Here is a 16,498-nt window from a genome sequence, read left to right as displayed (position 1 = left end):
CCCTTGCAGGACTCAGGGGGAGACCCCGAGGTGTGTCCAGATATTTGGGGCACAGAAACCAGTAAGGCTCTGAGGACCAAAGTGGGTACTGGCTGCCTCTCTCCTTGCCAAGGTCATTCTCCAGTTCTCAGGTTCTCAGGCAGCCCAGCTCACTGGCATAAACCGGCCTGGCCAGGATGGGCCACGGAGAGCCAGAGGCTCCCGCCAGGGCCAGGGCGTGTGAACAGAGAAGCTGGCCCAGCACAGCCTCCCGCCCTCTGTCTGCTGTTACCCGGGCCGCAGGGGGAGGAGCCGCCCGACAGGGCAGCCTGGAGAGCCAGGTCTGCGTTGAATGGGGCTGGCAGCCACCCAGAACAGACCATGTGCAGTGTGGGCAGGCCCCATGCGGAGGAACACAGCAGGGGGTGTGCGGGCACCTCCAGGGGCCTGAGGCAGGCACTGAGGGGTGGAGCACATTCCAGCAGAGGAGAAACTGAGTGGGGCCAGATTTAGCAAGGAGGCCCTGCAGGCCTGGCCCTGTCAGCGGGAAGCGCTGAGGCCCAGATCCCCCCTGGGGCAAAGCAGGGGTCATGAAGGCCCGGAAATACCCCAGCCGGTCCCCCACTTGGGTCCAGAGCCCAGGCCTGGTGGAGATCTGAGTTCCTCCCCCAACTACCCTTCCTTGGAGGGTGCCTTCCCAGGGACCCTGACAGGTGCCACCTCACCCCAGGGCCCCCTCCAGCCGGTTCCCTCCAGCCCACACCTTATTTAGAGTCAACAAGGCTTGGTACAGAGAAACACCCAGGAGATGTGACCCAGGCTGGGACCCAGGGGTGGCAGCACCCCCGGTGTCTGTGTGTCCCTTCACGGGTCCCCCACCCAGGTGAATGTGTCACACCCAACAGCTGACCTGGAGACAAGGTTCTGCTGAGGGGGAGCCCCTCCCCCCTCCACCCCACCGGCTCTTCTCCCCACCAGCATTAAAGTTGTTCCTGCATTCTTCCTGCAGTGACAAAGGCTGCACACCATTTTCCTCCTAGCGTACCCCCCAGGGGCCAGCCCCTGCCCCACTGACAGCCTCCCCAACCCAGGATCAGATCTGATTCCTCAGTGTGCTTCTGTGACCACAGCTTTCTCCAGTTCCCATCCCCCTTCTCCTCTGGGGCCTGAGGGGTTTCCTGCCAGAAGGGTGTGGAGGGGGGTTGGGAGAGGAGGGTGGGGGTGGGGAGAGGGCAGGTGCAGAACTACAGCTGTGCGCTCAGGTCACTGAGGCAGGTCTCCTGTGTCTCTCTGCCCATCTCCCTGAGCCTGGCCTCTGACCCCCACTCTGGATTTCTGGGCAGTAGAACTTTATGTAAAGATAGAAGGAACCTAGGAGGAAAGGTGGGGGACCAGAAGGACAGGGATGGGGCAACTGGCTTCCAGCCCCAGGGCATCCTCGGCCATGGGTGGGGTGAGTCCAAGAGAAGTCTTCCTGGAGGAGGAGAGGGACCAACAGGCCTGAGGCCTTAAGGGTGATTTCACTGCAGTGGCTGAGGGAATGAGCCAGAAAGGTGGGTGCAGGGTAGACTTGGATGGGAAGGGAATTCCAGCAATATGCGCCCTGGTTGAGAAGGGACCATTTGCCTCCCTGAGAGCTAGAGCTCTTTCCCCAAGGGGAGGAGGTGGCATGGAGTTTTTTCCTATTGCGTGGGGCAGAAGATGCTAGGCAGGGCCTGGGGTAGAAGGGGATGCAGGGCGGGGCGGGGGCAGGGTGCCGCCGCAGGAGCAAAGCTTGGACCCACAGGCTATCAGCCCAGCTGGAGGGGTAGAGCCAGGTCAGATCACCCAGAGGCTGGAGTGCCAAACCTCCAGCTTTGCTGCCTGACTCAGTTTCCTCAACGGAAAGTCCAGGGAGGTCACACTGAAAGAGTTCCACCCGGATGGTCATGGACTGATTCTAAGAAGCCTGGGCTTCCAGCCCCTTGCCCTCCCTCTGCTAATCCCTCGGGAGGGGATCAGGGAGGAGGTGCGGGACCTGCTGCCCCAGGCTTGCCCCCACCCCAGCCTCACGCCTGGGCGACTGGCTCAGCCCTCTCCCAGGACGCTGCAGGTGTGGCTGGGCTGGCCCTAATTAGTGGGCTGCGCGGAGCCCCGCTGAGCCTTTGACAGGGAAGGCAGAGGGGGAGATGGGGGCAGGGAGGGGCTCCAAGCCTGTGGCCCTAAGTGCTACCCGAAGTGTCAGCTAGAACAATGGAGAAGGGGAGAGGGAAGAGCCGAGGGAGGGAGTGTCTGCAAAGTCTCAGGAAGGCCTATTGAGGGAGTGCCCCTCAGAGGTCTTCTGGGCCAGGCCCCTGCCTCCAGTACTACCCGCCCCCCTGGACCTCACCAAGGTTGAGGAGTAGGTGCCAAGGCTGGGGGCAGTGCCACAGGAGAAATCAGCCAACCTCTGGGCCTCTCTGGTCCACAATCAGCTGGGGGTGGGTACACACAAAAAACCCAGCTTCCGTCAAGGACACCTTTGGCCCAGCCCCCACCTTGGCTGTGACCAGACTAGACAGCCTCTAAGGAAAGATAGGCTCCAGTCTGACCTGGGAGGCACCAGAGCCCTGGTCTGAGGGGGGCGACATGACCCATCTCATTAAGGACCACAGGCTGGAAAAGAGGACGCCCTCTATCTAGGGTGCCCCCTGAGGGCTGTGGGACTTCAGTGGGGAGCAGAGCCAGGGGGCTGTAGGACTAAGTCAGGGGCTGGGCGTTGTGGGATATGAAAAGCCACACGGAACAGCCAGAGTGGCTTTTCTGCAGCCAAAGGGCCCAGCCTGTGGAGGGTGGACTCATCTAGCAAGCATTTAGGAACCCCGAGAGAGAGAGAGAGAGAGAGAGAGAGAGAGAGAGAGGCGTGAGACCAGCGCCTCTGGAAACCCAGAAAGCTGGTTTATGGCTGAGGCTGGTGGGATGAGCTGGGGGCTTACAGACCACACACTGGGCATCCAACCCAAGGGCCCTCTGAGCTGCTCCCAGCTGTTCACCACTGCACCCCCCACCTCAGGTGCCCTCCCCGAGGATGCTCTGTGGGGATTTCCACCAGATAGGTTTCCCGGAAAGAAGCTGTGAAATGGGGGGAGCCCGCTGGGACGAAGGGAGGAAGTTGAAAGACTAGATTCAGAGGCAGAAATGGAAAGAGTTCCCTGGGGCTTTGTGGACCTTGAGCCCCTCCCCACCCCACCCCACCCACTCTGCAAGTTTCTTCAGCCATCTCAGCCCTTTGGGCCGGGTCTGGTATTTTCGCTATAGGGCCAGCGGGAGGCCAGCTCTTCCCAGGGCTTTCTAAAATCAGGCTCTGGTCTGCTCTGCCTGGTCCCCTTGGGGTGGCCTAGAGAGAAGCCTCACTGGATAATGCAGGGGGAGGGAGGAAGGTGGGCGAAGGAAGTCAGCAATGGAGCCAGAAGTTGGGCTGTGAGGGTCACCCAGCGGTGCAAGGACTGGGGCCGAGGCAGTGGTTCTTGAGATGGGAGATTCCAGGGGCACCTGGGTGGCTCAGTGGGTTAAAAGCATCTGCCTTGGGCTCCAGCATGATCCCATGGTCCTGGGATTGAGTCCCGACTTGGGCTTCCTGCCCCCAGGGGAGTCTGCTTCTCTCTCTCCTTCTACCTCTCCCCCTGCTCATGTGCTCTGTTGCTTGCTCAGTCTCTCTCAAATAAATAAGATCTTTTTTAAAAAGTAAGATGGGAGATACCAGAGCTTGCTTGATGGGAGGGCCAACAGAGGAGGAGGCACTGGCCATTTCCCCTAGACAGCAGTCATCCTGGAGCCTGGACCCTGGGGCCAGGAAAGGTGGGTCTAAGAGGAAAGGTTGGATACTTTCTCCCCTCTTCCAGAGGAACCTGAAGGAGTTCCTGCCACTCCAGGGCCAAGCCCAAAAGAAAGGGTCTTCTCGTGCCCTCCTGTTCTTGAGTTTTCCTAGCAGTCTCTAAGCTCAGAAGAGCCTTGCCCAGCTAGTCTCCCTAGCCCAAGTCCCAGTGTGACCACTGAGCCCCAGACTGGGGAGGGCTTGAGCTGGGGGCATTGAGTTTCTCTTGGTGTGGGGTGACTTGGTGACTTGGCACCGGGCTTGCACGGAAGCATGAGGGCAAGTGGCTGGGAGCCGGTGTGGTCTGATGGGAAGCGCAGACTGGGATCCCAGCCCCAGCTTTGCCACGAGCATGCTGGTTGACCCTGGAATAGGTTTTTCACCCCCGTTCTCCTCCCCTTTTGAGAAGAGGGTTAGAACAGGGTTCTTCCAAACTGTGAGTGATCCCGTGACCTTACAGACACTCTGACCATCCTGCCCCGCCAGGGTCCCTCATCTCAGCTGTCCCACTGGTGCTTCACAGGGAAGAGATGTATATCCCAGGGTCACGGGTGAGGGAGAGCTCCAGGGGTTCCCAGCTAGCCTCTAGCATAAGCGAGATAGGCTTCCTGTCTGGCTGTCTGTGGCTCTCCTATTGGGGTCCCCAACACTGGAGTTAGAGGCTCCCTGTAAGCTGAGCTCATGTCCGCATTTTTGGTTCTCTCCAGCCACTAGGACTGGGACATTCCTCTTCTTTCTCCTTCCTTGTCATTCTTTCCCCTCCCCCACAGGCACCCAGGGAGACCAGGTTGTCTAGGACCCTCCCTGGCAAGGCCTCATGACAAGGCAGGGACCCTGGCTGATTTTTCTCATCGGTGCCTGCACCAGCCCCCACCACCCCCACGCAGGCGCACAGGTGCACGTGGGCGCAGGCGCACAGGTGCACGTGGGCGCAGGCGCACAGGCGAAGTGCTCAGTCAGTGTCGAGTGATCCCAGAGGGCCACTGAGGGCAGTTCACTTGTCCTCTCTAGCTGGGGGCCAGAAGCTTTTGGAAAATGCTGTGGGTCAGAGAGGAGGGGGTGGATAAGATGGGGGCTGAGGCCGGAGGGGAAGCAGCCTCAAGATAAGAAAGACTTCTGGATGGCTGAGGGGGAGGAGAGGACTCTGAGGGGCCTCTGCCCTTGCCCTGGCCCTCCCCCAGCCTCCTGCAGGTGTCCAAGCCAGCGGGGGGCCCTGCGGGCAGGGGCATGACCCTTACAGCAATGGTGGCTGGCTCTGTCACAGCTAATGACCCTGACAGCCCAGACTGGGAAGGGGGTGGGGGTGGTGCGCACAGGGAGGGAAAGCAGAGGATGCCTGTGTGTGTGTGTGTGTGTGTGTGTGTGTGTGTGTCTGGGTGTGAGACCCTCACCCACCTCCACCCCTCCCCCCAGCCTACAGGACTGTGTGCAGCGTCAATGGGCCCCTGGTGGTGCTGGACCAGGTCAAGGTAAGACTTCTATTTCTTCCCAGGCCCTAAGGCCAAATCCCATGGGCCCGCTTGTCCCTTCTAATTCCCTGTCACACGTCCCCACATTCTTCCTCCCCAGCTCTCTCCCCAGCCACCCTGGTTTCCCTTCCTGCATTTTCAGTGCACCCCCATTCCCACTCTGGGCCTTCAGGGACCCACACCTACCGCCAAGGAGCTAGGCTGTTGTGCCTCTTCCTTTGGCAGTGTGATGGTTGTGTTGACCTTGCTTCCATCAGCTGCATCCTTTCAAAGGAACAGAAGGCAGAGGGGCAATGCCAGCTAACTCTTTTCCAGAGCTCAAGGTTTTCAGAGGCTTTTGGAATATCTCAGCCTGGGAACCAGCTGTGCTGTGGGTGGGACGTAAAGTGGGTCTCCCAGAAAGAAATGAGATGTTGGCTCCTTTGTGTCCCCCGGGGAATGGCAAGACCCTGGCAGAGACTGACTGCGTTTTGAATCTGGGGTTGGGGATTCTTTTTTTTTTAAGATTTTATTTATTTATGACAGAGGGAGATAGCGAGAGAGGAAACACAAGCTAGGGGGAAGCAGGAGAGGGAGAAGAGGGATCCCGATATGGGGCTTGATCCCAGGACCCTGGGAGCATGACCTGAGCCAAAGGCAGACGCTTAACCAACTGAGCCACCCAGGCGCCCTGGGGTTGGGGATTCTTAAGCCATCAAGGGCCCTGCAAGGTATGAGAGGGGTATGTGCAATGGGAGGGACACTGTGGAGGCAGTGTGTCCCTCCCAGGCTCCCACTGCGTGTCACCCACCCCAGACTGGGAAACTGGTGCCACCCTGGAGTCATCCTTTCGTGGACCCCAGTCCGTCATTGCCAATGATCTGCTAGCAGTCTCCCACCCCAGCGCTCCCTGATTTGGCCATGGCCTCTGGGCCCCCAGCGTGGGGCCCTCCTGTCCCCTATGTTCCCCCCTGCAGCCTGAACCCCTTCATTTCCCTGCTTCAGACTCATCTAGAACTCCCAGTGCCTTCACCTTACAGGCCCTACATTCTGTCTGGGTTCCTGCACACCTCTCTGCTCTCACACCACATCCCCTCCTCTCTGCATGGAGCTGCCATTTGATGTCTCTAGGCCTTTGCTCATATCTTCCCTCTGCCTCTCCAGCTACCTTTCCCCCATGCCTTCCTCTGACTCACCCCAGGACTGGCTGAGAGGTCACTTCTAGATGTCTTGCCCAGGTCCCTGGGCAATGAGCCTGTCCCTCCTCTCCCTCTTCGTACTGTCCCCTTTGCAGCTCTGTCAAGCCATTTGAGCACCACCTGGCCACATGTCCCCTCACTGCCTCCACAGTGTCCCTCCCATTGCACATTACTCCTAAGTCCCCGGAGCCCCACCCTGTACTTCTGCTAAACACCCAGTCCATTGCAGGTGCTCAGTTTGCTCAAAGGAAGGGTGAGTACATGAATGAGAGGCAAGAACGAGTAAGTTAGAATAACTAAATCTGACCCTCTCATTCCCGGAAACCAGATTCCGAGTTCATACAGACCTCCCTGTTTTTTGTTTTTTGTTTTTCACACCTTCCCGTTTGACCCACTAAACTTGGGGAGGCTGTGGGAGGGGGTGTGATGGAGTGCTTATGTGTGTGCATGTGACGGTGGGGTGCCCCCCCCCCGCAGTCTGACTCAGACTCCCCAGCCCACCCTTCCTACTAGCTACCTGTCAATTCAAGATCAGCAGCATCAGTACTACCTGAGCACTTGTTAGAAATACGGATTCTGGGGGCACCTGGGTGGCTCAGTGGGTTAAAGCCTCTGCCTTTGGCTCAGGTCATGGGCTCTCTGCTCAGCGGGGAGCCTGCTTCCTCCCCCCTCTCTCTGCCTGCCTCTCTGCCTGCTTGTGATCTCTGTCTGTCAAATAAATAAGTAAAAAATCTTAAAAAGAAAAAAAGAAAGAAATATGGATTCTCAGGCTCCTACCCAAGACTGACAGGATCAGAAACTCTAAGGTGGGTGGGAGGCAGGGGGGTGGAATGCAGAAACCAGTCTCTAAAAGCCCTTCAAGGTGATGTGATGCTCCCTGAAGTTTGAGAAGCATCTGTTTCGGCTTGTGAATGCTGGTTTCCTCATCCAGTAAATGGTCAGAGAGTCGTTGTGAGGATCAAATCAGATAAATGTTATTTTTATTATTCCTCCTTGAGAACGGTATCCCTAGCTCTGCCTGGAAGGCAGAAATGCTGATACGCCTGATTAGGCAGTTGGTGCCATCTGCTGCCCCCTTGCATGGTACGGAGAGTCAGTACCTGCACAGCCATCCACTCTCCCGGCCATTAAATGGTGCTAGACTAGGAAACGAGACAGATCCCCAGACCTGTGGCTCTGTGCCTGTTATATGCATCTGTAACTCTTAGAACAGAGTAAGTGGGTGATGGAGACACCCAGAGGACCCTGGACTTGCAGAGGGAAGAAAAAGGAGCAATTATATATAGTCTCATAAGTTCAGGAGATGGAGAAGACAGCTTTATGTACCCCTCTTTGGGTTCTGCACCCCCTTCCCCCTTCCCATTTGCTTGGGCAAAATGCCACAATTCCTCCTCTGCAGCGCCACCTGCTGCCCAAATCGAACCACACCTGCGATGACACTTAGGCTTCCATCCTTCTCAAAAGGAAAAATGTTTGTAGGGGGAAGAATTTTGTGTAGATTGGAAGTTCTCAGCCCAGGGAATAAGGGCCTTGAAATTGTACGCAAACCTTTGAAGTCATGTATCCATGTGCCTGTGCATTTTACTAGAGTTAGCTTCCACAGTTTTCATCTGATTTTTGGAGGTCAGAGTGGAAACGAAAAAATCCTAAAGGCTAAAACCCTGAGTGTAGACTTTAAAAAGCGCCCCCCTCTCCAGATTACTAAACATCCACACTCCCAGCTCTGATCTCACAAACAGTCACACACAGGTTGTGCAAGCATTGACGAGGAGTCAGGTTAGCAGACAGCCACCTGCTTGGGTTTCATTAGAGAGATTTTACTAGAGCAGTGGTTTTTGAACTTGAGCATGCATGAGAATCCCTTGGAATGATTCTTTGGGTCCCACCCAAAGTTCTGATTCAGCAGTCTAAGGTTAAGGCCCAAGAATCTGCATTTCAGAGAAGTTCCCAGGTGCTGCTGCCGCTGCTGGGCTGGGGACCACATTAGACGATTCAGTGCTCTAGAAATCTTCCAGCTGCTGTGTTTTGATGCAGACCAATCTTTATTGAGACTTGAAGAAAGCCTCACCTTATCCACCAGACTTGGTTCCAAATGTCTGAGGCTACTTCCCAACTTGTAAAGGAAAAAGCTTTCAGAAGTATATGTATCAGCTCTGAAGACAGTTTCCAAAGAGGGCTTTTCCCAAACTGCCCTGGGCATCGTCCGAAGGAAAGGATTCAAGGCCAGGGTTTTCTCAAACAAGTCTTGCCAGGCTTGCTAAGAACTTCCCATTTCGAGGAGTGCAACATTGTGGGCAGCAGCTCCTCTCTGCCTGAGCCCTGGCTGGCTGAGAACTCAGCAGAATCCCTGGCAGAGGACGAAGGTGGCCCTAAACCATCTCCTCCTCCCCCCAGTCTTCCTAGGGACCCAGAGTGGGAGTTGAGAGAATCAGGCTCTGAAGTGGGGCTCCTTTGAGTATAAGGTCATCATCACACCCTCGAATCCTCTCCCTATCCTCCCCTGTTCTAACGGGCTGTGACCACCCCTGCCCACCACAAATAACCCAGGCAGACACACACAGTGGAGCCTGGTATTCTCTTCCTAGAGGATTCTAGGATTCCACCACATCCTCCATGACGGGGTGTGATGGTCCTGACCATTCTTCCCGATGTCTGACTGCAATCTTTCTCTTCTCTACAGTTCATTTCCTCTTATTTCATGGATGTCATCTCTCAGGGACACACAGGACACCGCCCCTCTCTGTTCTCCTTTCCCCTCCTTCACTCTCATAAACCCACATGAACAGGGATGACTTTCTATCACCTGGCTGTCTGGTATTTATCGGGCTCCTGGCCTCCTTTCTTTTGGGCCCGCCTTGGCCAGCCCTCTGCCGGGCAGTTTTCCTCCTGAGGTTAACAGCCCAGCAGGCAAGGAGGCGGGTGGCTACCTGGGACAGAGACTGACCCACAGAACAGCCTTGGAAAACTAGGGCTTGAGTTAACGTCTGTCCCGGGGCGTCCCAGCCCTGGCTCTTGGGCGCCCTCTCGTGGTTGACAAGCCAAAGACCGCTGGACCGGAGCTGCCCGCAGACCTCCGCGCCTTCCTCCGGGGGCGAGCCCTGCTCTCCCAGCAACCCCACTCCGAGGGGTGGGTGGTTTGGGGGAGAAGGACAGAAGGACGTAGCTTTCCTGACGTCCTCGTCGCAGAACGAGGAGGGGCCCGAGCCGGAGCTTCCTCCAGTGACCGTCAAAGCAGCAAACGCTCCGGTCTCAAGTTCCACCCTCCCAGGCCCGCAGGGTGCCCCGCCTCTTCACACCCCTTTGGGAAATTGAGCCACCCACCCCACCCAACCCTTAAGGTCACTATGTTAGGTCGAGCGGGGGATTTAATATAGTAAGGATGGTGATGACCAGTCGCACAGTACTTGAACATCCCCAATTACTTTTTTAATTACCAATAATAATAATAATAATAATAATAATAAACATGCTGCTTGTAAACGGTGGGAGAAAAGTTAACTGTCCCTATCCTCTTTTATCCCCGGCTTCTTGAGATAACCAAGGTGAAGATTCTGCTGATAAGAGGCAAATAGCGTGCATGTTGGAGCTTTACGTTGGTGTCCATCTCTTAAAAACATGTCAGGGATTCCCTCCGTGTCAGTAGCGTTCTTCCTGAGAGCAGCCCGGAGCCTGGACGTTCTGTGATGGACTCAGTGGTTTCATCATTGGCAGACGTTCGCTGTGTTTCCAGGCTTTGCTATTACAGATAGTACAGCAAAACACATCCCTTTCGTACTGGTGCCTTTATTGCTGTAAGGTAGATCCCCCAAAATGAAATTGCTACTTCAAAATGTATATTGATTTAAAAATAGATTTTAGGGGCACCTGCGTGGCTCAGCCCTTAGGCGTCTGCCTTCGTCTCAGGTCATGATCCCAGGGTCCTGGGATCAAGCCGCCCAATAGGCTCTCTGCTCTGCGGGGAGCCTGCTTCTCCCCACCCCCACTCCCCTTGCTTGTGTTCCCTCTCTCGCTGTGTCTCTGTCAAATTAATAAATAAGATCTTTAAAAAATAGATTTTTAAATAGATACTGAAGATTTGGGGATCACATTGCCAGCTCAGCAGGATTGTGGGGATTCACATTCCTGTCTCCCCTGTGTTAGAGGACCCACTTTCCAGCATCCGTGCCAGCCCCGAACATGTTCTTTCTGGGAATTTTGCCTGTCTAATCAATGAGAATAATACTACCTTGTTTTTTTATTTATATTTGAGAGTCTTTTTATCTGTTTGGGTTTCACTTTCTCCTCTATGACATCTTCCTACATATTGAGGTTTGCCTTTTGAGTTATGGGAGCTCCTTGTTTATTTGCATTTTTTAAATTAAGATTTTATTATTTATTTGAGAGAGAGAGCAAGAGACAGCATGAGCAGGGAGAGAGAGAGAGTCCTGATGTGTGGCTCGATCCCAGGACTCTGGGACCATGACTGAGGCGGAAGGCAGACGCTTAACTGCTTAACCCACTGAGCCACCCAGGAGCCTCTACGGTCAAGTATCTCTGTTTTTGCATTTATGGCTTCCAGATTTCTTACCTTACTCAAAGACATCTTTCTTGCCCAGCTTTTCTAGAAGAGCTAAGAAAAGGGAAGAAGAAAGGCTCCTGTAGTATTTGGTTCATCTTAGCTTTGTATGTAATGGTTTTACATATGGCTTGAATGTATGTGTGTTTATGATGTGGGTATCTTCTAAGTAGATACCGGTTCTGTTGGTACCATTTATTCAGTAAATTCTATTTTTCCCTGTGAAGTAATGTGCCCCATTTGTTCTACAATAGTCTTCTAAAACCCTGGGATTCGTTTCTGGACTCGAATCTGCCCCACTGATCCGTCCATCTACCCCACCTCGACACTTAACCCTGTGACTTCTGTAGCTTCAGAACACGGTTGTTGTTTTTTTTTAAATAGCTAATACAGTACTATAATTCATACAAATAAAAGTTAATACATCTTGACCTAAGTCTGATCTTTGAATTATCCCAGATAATTTCTTTCATTTTTAATTTTTTCCTTTTTTAAAAAAAAATTTATTTATTTTTTAAATTTCTTTTCAGTGTCCCAGAATTCATTGTTTATGCACCACACCCAGTGCTCCTTGCAATACATGCCCTCCATAATACCCACCACCAGGCTTACCCAACCTCCCAGCCCCCACCCCAGAGCACATTTTCACATCTGCTAAGGCAAGTCCTCCACTATGATCTTTTCCGCAACTATTTTTGGATATTGTCAGACACTTAGAAGAATTTTTAAAATGATTTTATTAAATTCTAGAAGAAACAAGAATCCATTAAGAATGCATTTAATTTATATACTTTTGAAAAAGATTGATATTTTTATGACAGCGAGTCATTCTGTCTTGGACAACAGTATTGTTCATTTGTTCAGGGCTTGTTCAATGTCCTTCACCAAGATTTTATTATTCTCTTGTACCTCTCTTGTCAAATTTATTTCCAGATATTGTACGGGTTTGGACCCTATTGTGGATGGAACATTTTTCTCCAATTCCTCATCCGTTTATGGCTGGAATAGAAAAAAAAGATTCTTTTTTTTTTTTAAGATTTTGTTTATTTATTTGATAGACAGAGATTACAAGTAGGCAGAGAGGCAGGGAGAGAGGAAGAAACAGGCTCCCCTCCGAGCAGAGAGCCCGATGTGGGGCTCAATCCCAGGACCCTGAGACCATGACCTGAGACGAAGGCAGAGGCTTTAACCCACTGAGCCACCCAGGTGCCCCTCTTTTTTTTTTTTAAACTAAAGAATATGGACACACAATGGTACAAGAGATTGATTTTTATGCATTTATCCTTTATACAGCTGCCAACTTCTCTTATTAATTCTGGGGGTTTTATTTTTTTAACTAGAGTGCCTCTTTGGTTTTTCTAGATATACAATATCATCCGAAATGAAGGGAAATCTGCCTCTTTTTCCATTGGGGTGCTTTAATTTTACTTGTGATTTTGAAACAATTTCAAACTTATAAAAAGTTGCAAAAATAAAAATAGTACCAGGAACGTCTATATACCCAATTGTTAATATTTTACCCCATTTGTTCTGTCTTTTGCTCTAGGTGTGTGTGTGTGTGTGTGTGTGCATAATTTTTGCCTAGATCTTTTAAGGGTAAGTTATCCCCCAAAACTCCAGTGTTTATTTCTAAAGAATAAGGATGTTTTCTTGCATAACAACAGTAGTTACCAACTTCTGAAATTTACACGGATACATTTATCTGATCAACCATCTACATTCCAGTTTACCAGCTGCCCTAATGAAATCTTATATAGCATTTTCTGGCCTCCAGCAGAGGATCCAGCTTGAGGTCAGGTCCTGCCTTTAGTGGTCACATCTCTGCAGCCTCCTTTAACAGAACATTCCCACAGCCTTTCTCTGATATTTCTGAAGAATACAGTCTCCTCTCTCACTATCTTTTTTTTTTTTTTTAAGATGAAGCATTCTCCACTTACGTTTATTATAGTATACTTTTTAATTTCTCTTTTTTGGGTTTTCTTGTATAAACCATAATTTCCAAAACAATATTAAGTAACAACAGCAATATGGGCATCTCTGGGTGTTACTGATTTTATTAGAAATAAAAGTGGGGGGGCGCCTGGGTGGTTCAGTGGGTTAAATCTCTGCCTTCTGCTCAGGTCATGATCTCAGGGTCCTGGGATCAAGTCCCACATCCGGACTCCTTGCTCGGGCTGGGAGTCTCCTTCTCCCTCTGTCTGCTGCTCCTCCTGCTTGTGCTCTCTCTCTGACAAATAAATAAACAAGATTAAAAACAAAAAGCACTGCCAAATTTTATCAAAAGCCTTTTGAGTTTCTATTTACATAATTCTGTAGGGTTTCTTTTTTAATTCGTGTTTACAAGAAACTTCCCTATTATTATGAATTATATATTGTCAAATGTTGACAAATTCCCAAGATTGATTTATCTAGGCTTACATTCTTTTGATGAGCCCTGTTTGATCATACCTAATTGTTTATTTAATACACTGTTTGACTTGACTGGCTAATAGTTTATAATTTCTGCATCTATATTTATAAGAGAAACTGGTCTACTTTTTTGGGGGGGTCCTATCTTTACTACATTTGAGGTTTGGGAAATTTTCTATTTTATAGTTTCATTGCCTTCTAGTGTTTCTTTCTGTTCATTATATTATTTTTAAAAATTATTTATTTATTTATTTGACAGAGATCACAAGTAGACAGAGAGGCAGGCAGAGAGCGAGGGGGGAAGCAGGCTCCCCGCCAAGCAGAGAGCCTGATTCAGGGCTTGATCCCAGGACCCTGGGATCATGACCTGAGCCGAAGGCAGAGGCTTTAACCCACTGAGCCATCCAGGCGCCGCTGTTCATTATATTATATTGGCTGGTTCTTCCAATGTAATATTGAATAGAACGATAATAGCAGTTGTTGTTTTGCTCCTAATTTTCTAAAAAAAAAATTATTTATTTATTTATTTATTTATTTTGAAGGATCTGAATTTTTTAAAATTATTATCCCAGCAGATATTACACTAGAGAAAGTTATTGGGAGAATACAAATCGAGTTATTAAAAACACAAGCTAACAAGTTGGGTTTGGGAGGGATACAAACCATAAGTGACTCTTAATCTCACAAAACAAACTGAGGGTTGCTGGGCAGAGGGGGGTTGGGAGGGGGGGGGTTATGGACATTGGGTAGGGTATGTGCTATGTTGAGTGCTGTGAAGTTTGTAAACGTGGAGATTCACAGACCTGTACCCCTGGGGGAAAAAAAATATATATATATATGTTTAAAAACACAAGCTGATTATTCCTATTTGAGAGAGAAGAGCAGAGAAGGCAAGGGAGAACACAAGTGAGGCAAGGAGGGGTGGAGGGAGAGGGAGAGAGAGACTGCCCATCGATCAGGGAGCCAATGCAGAACTCAATCCCAGGACCCAGAGATCATGGCCTGAGCAGAAGGCAGATCCTTAATCGACTGAGCCCCCCAGGTGCCCCTGTTTTGCTCCTAATTTTATTTTATTTTATTTATTTTTTTAAGACTTTATTTATTTGAGATAGAGAGAGAGAGAAAGCAGGAGGAGATCAGCGGGAGAAGCAGACTCCCTGCAAAGCAGGGAGCCCGATGTGGTACTTGGTCCCTGTACTTGATCCCGGGACTCCAGGATTGTGACCTGAGCCGAAGGCAGTCGCCTAACCAACTGAGCCACCCAGGCGCCCCTGCTCCTAATTTTAAAGGGACTGTCTTATATGTTACATCAGAGTATGTTATCAGAAGCTTTTTTTTTTGAGGATGCCTTTTGCAGTTAAGGAATTTTCCTTTTATTCTCCATTTTCAAAGAGTAGTTTTGTTCTTTAATTGTGGATATCATGATTCTTTAATCTTCAAAGTTTTTGTTTTTAATCATGGATAGTTTTTTAAAACTTTTTCTGGAATGTTAAGATGATCGCAGGGTTTTTTTTAATCCTGCAAATCATTAATAAGGTAAATTAATTTACATTATCAGATTTCTAATATTAGACTAACCTTGAATTGTCAGAATAATTCCAACTTGGTCTTTTTAACTTTTATGTGTGTGTGTGCTTGTCTTTATTTTTTGATTTTTTAATCTTTCTTTTATTATTTGGTTTGTAATTTGGCCTTTTTTTTTTTTTTACTTTGTTGGATTTGGTTTGTTAATATTTTGCATAGGACTTTTGTATTTATATTCATAAGCGAGATTGCCTATAATTTCCTCTTCATTATCTTATTTTGTATTGGGGTTATCCTTACCTCATAAAATTAATTAAAGACCATCCCTTTTCCATTAGTCTTTTGAAGAGCTCAGGTAAGTTTCAAATTATTTGTGCTTTGTCAGAACTTACTTGTGAAACTACCTGGGACTGGTGTTTCCTTTGTGAAAGATTTTACACTATTTATGTAATATCTTAAAGACTGTAGGACTATTCCAGCTTTCTGTTTGGTTTCTAGCTGGTTTTGGTTTGAGTTTTATTCTTCTAAGACTTTGTTCATTTCATCTAAGTTCTCAACTATATGGCATATGGTTGTTCACAATTCCTTTTTATTCCTTTTGAATATTATTAGTGTAGCTGGTTTTGACTTTTTTACTCCAACAGTTATTTATGTCTTTGCTCTTTCTTCATCAGTTTATTTTATCAGTCTATTTTACTAGGCTTTCAACGAACCAATTTGGTTCTTAATCTTCCTTGTATATTTGTTCTCCATGTTAATGATTTCTGACCTTTTATTATTTCTTCTAGTATATATATATATATATATATATATATATATATATACACATTTAAAAAAATTTTTTTTTGGTTCCCATTATTTAACATAGTGTTGTGTTACAACATAGTGATTCACACTTCCGTACATCACAGGTGCTCATCACAGGTGCCCTCCTTAATCCCCATCACCTCTTTTCCCCACTCCCCATCCTACTTTCTTGGGGGTTTTAATGCTCTTCTTTTTTCTCACTTTTCATGTTGCATACTCTTAAACTTCCTCAGTTTTTTTCTTTTCTAACATAAGCATTTAAAGCTTAAATGTGGGGCACCTGGAGCAGTTGGTTAAGCACCTGACTTTCGGTTTCAGCCCAGGTCGTGACCTCAGGGCCCTAATCTCAGGATCTTGAGTTGAAGCCCCATATCCGGCTCTGTGCTCAGGGTGAAGGCTGCTTGAGATTCTCTCTCCCTCTCCCTTAGCCCCTCCCCCTCGGTTTCTCTCTAAAATAAATAAAGAAATATTTTTTTAAAAATGAAGTTTAGGGGCGCCTGGGTGGCTCAGTTGGTTAAGCCACTGCCTTTGGCTCAGGTCATGATCCCGGAGTCCTGGGATCGAGTCCTGCATCGGGCTCCCAGCTTCGCAGGGAGTCTGCTTCTCCATCTTACCTTCTACCTTCTCATGCTCTCTCTCTCTCTCTCTCAAATAAATAAATAAAATCTTAAAAAAATAAAGTTTAGATGCATCACATATATATCGATATGCAGTTTTTCATTATTGCTTAGTGCTTAATATTTTC

At 49.3% G+C, this 16,498-nt stretch overlaps 1 protein-coding gene across 1 annotated transcript in view; it reads left to right on the top strand.

The window, feature by feature from the left end:
* The window catches only part of ATP6V1B1 (ATPase H+ transporting V1 subunit B1), a 28,615-nt gene that overhangs the window by 892 nt on the left and 11,225 nt on the right, over positions 1-16,498 (top strand). Inside the window, exon 2 of the mRNA XM_032873685.1 lies at positions 5,225-5,280. Within this exon, the coding sequence (XP_032729576.1) occupies positions 5,225-5,280 (56 nt within the window). The remainder of the gene's footprint in view (positions 1-5,224; positions 5,281-16,498) is intronic.

The sequence above is a fragment of the Lontra canadensis genome, unplaced genomic scaffold (genome assembly GCF_010015895.1).
Source record: "Lontra canadensis isolate GAN:19392208 unplaced genomic scaffold, GSC_riverotter_1.0 scaffold50, whole genome shotgun sequence".
NCBI lineage: Eukaryota > Metazoa > Chordata > Mammalia > Carnivora > Mustelidae > Lontra > Lontra canadensis.
Note: the sequence above shows the minus strand (reverse complement) of the source record. Positions and strands in the feature narration are given on the sequence as shown.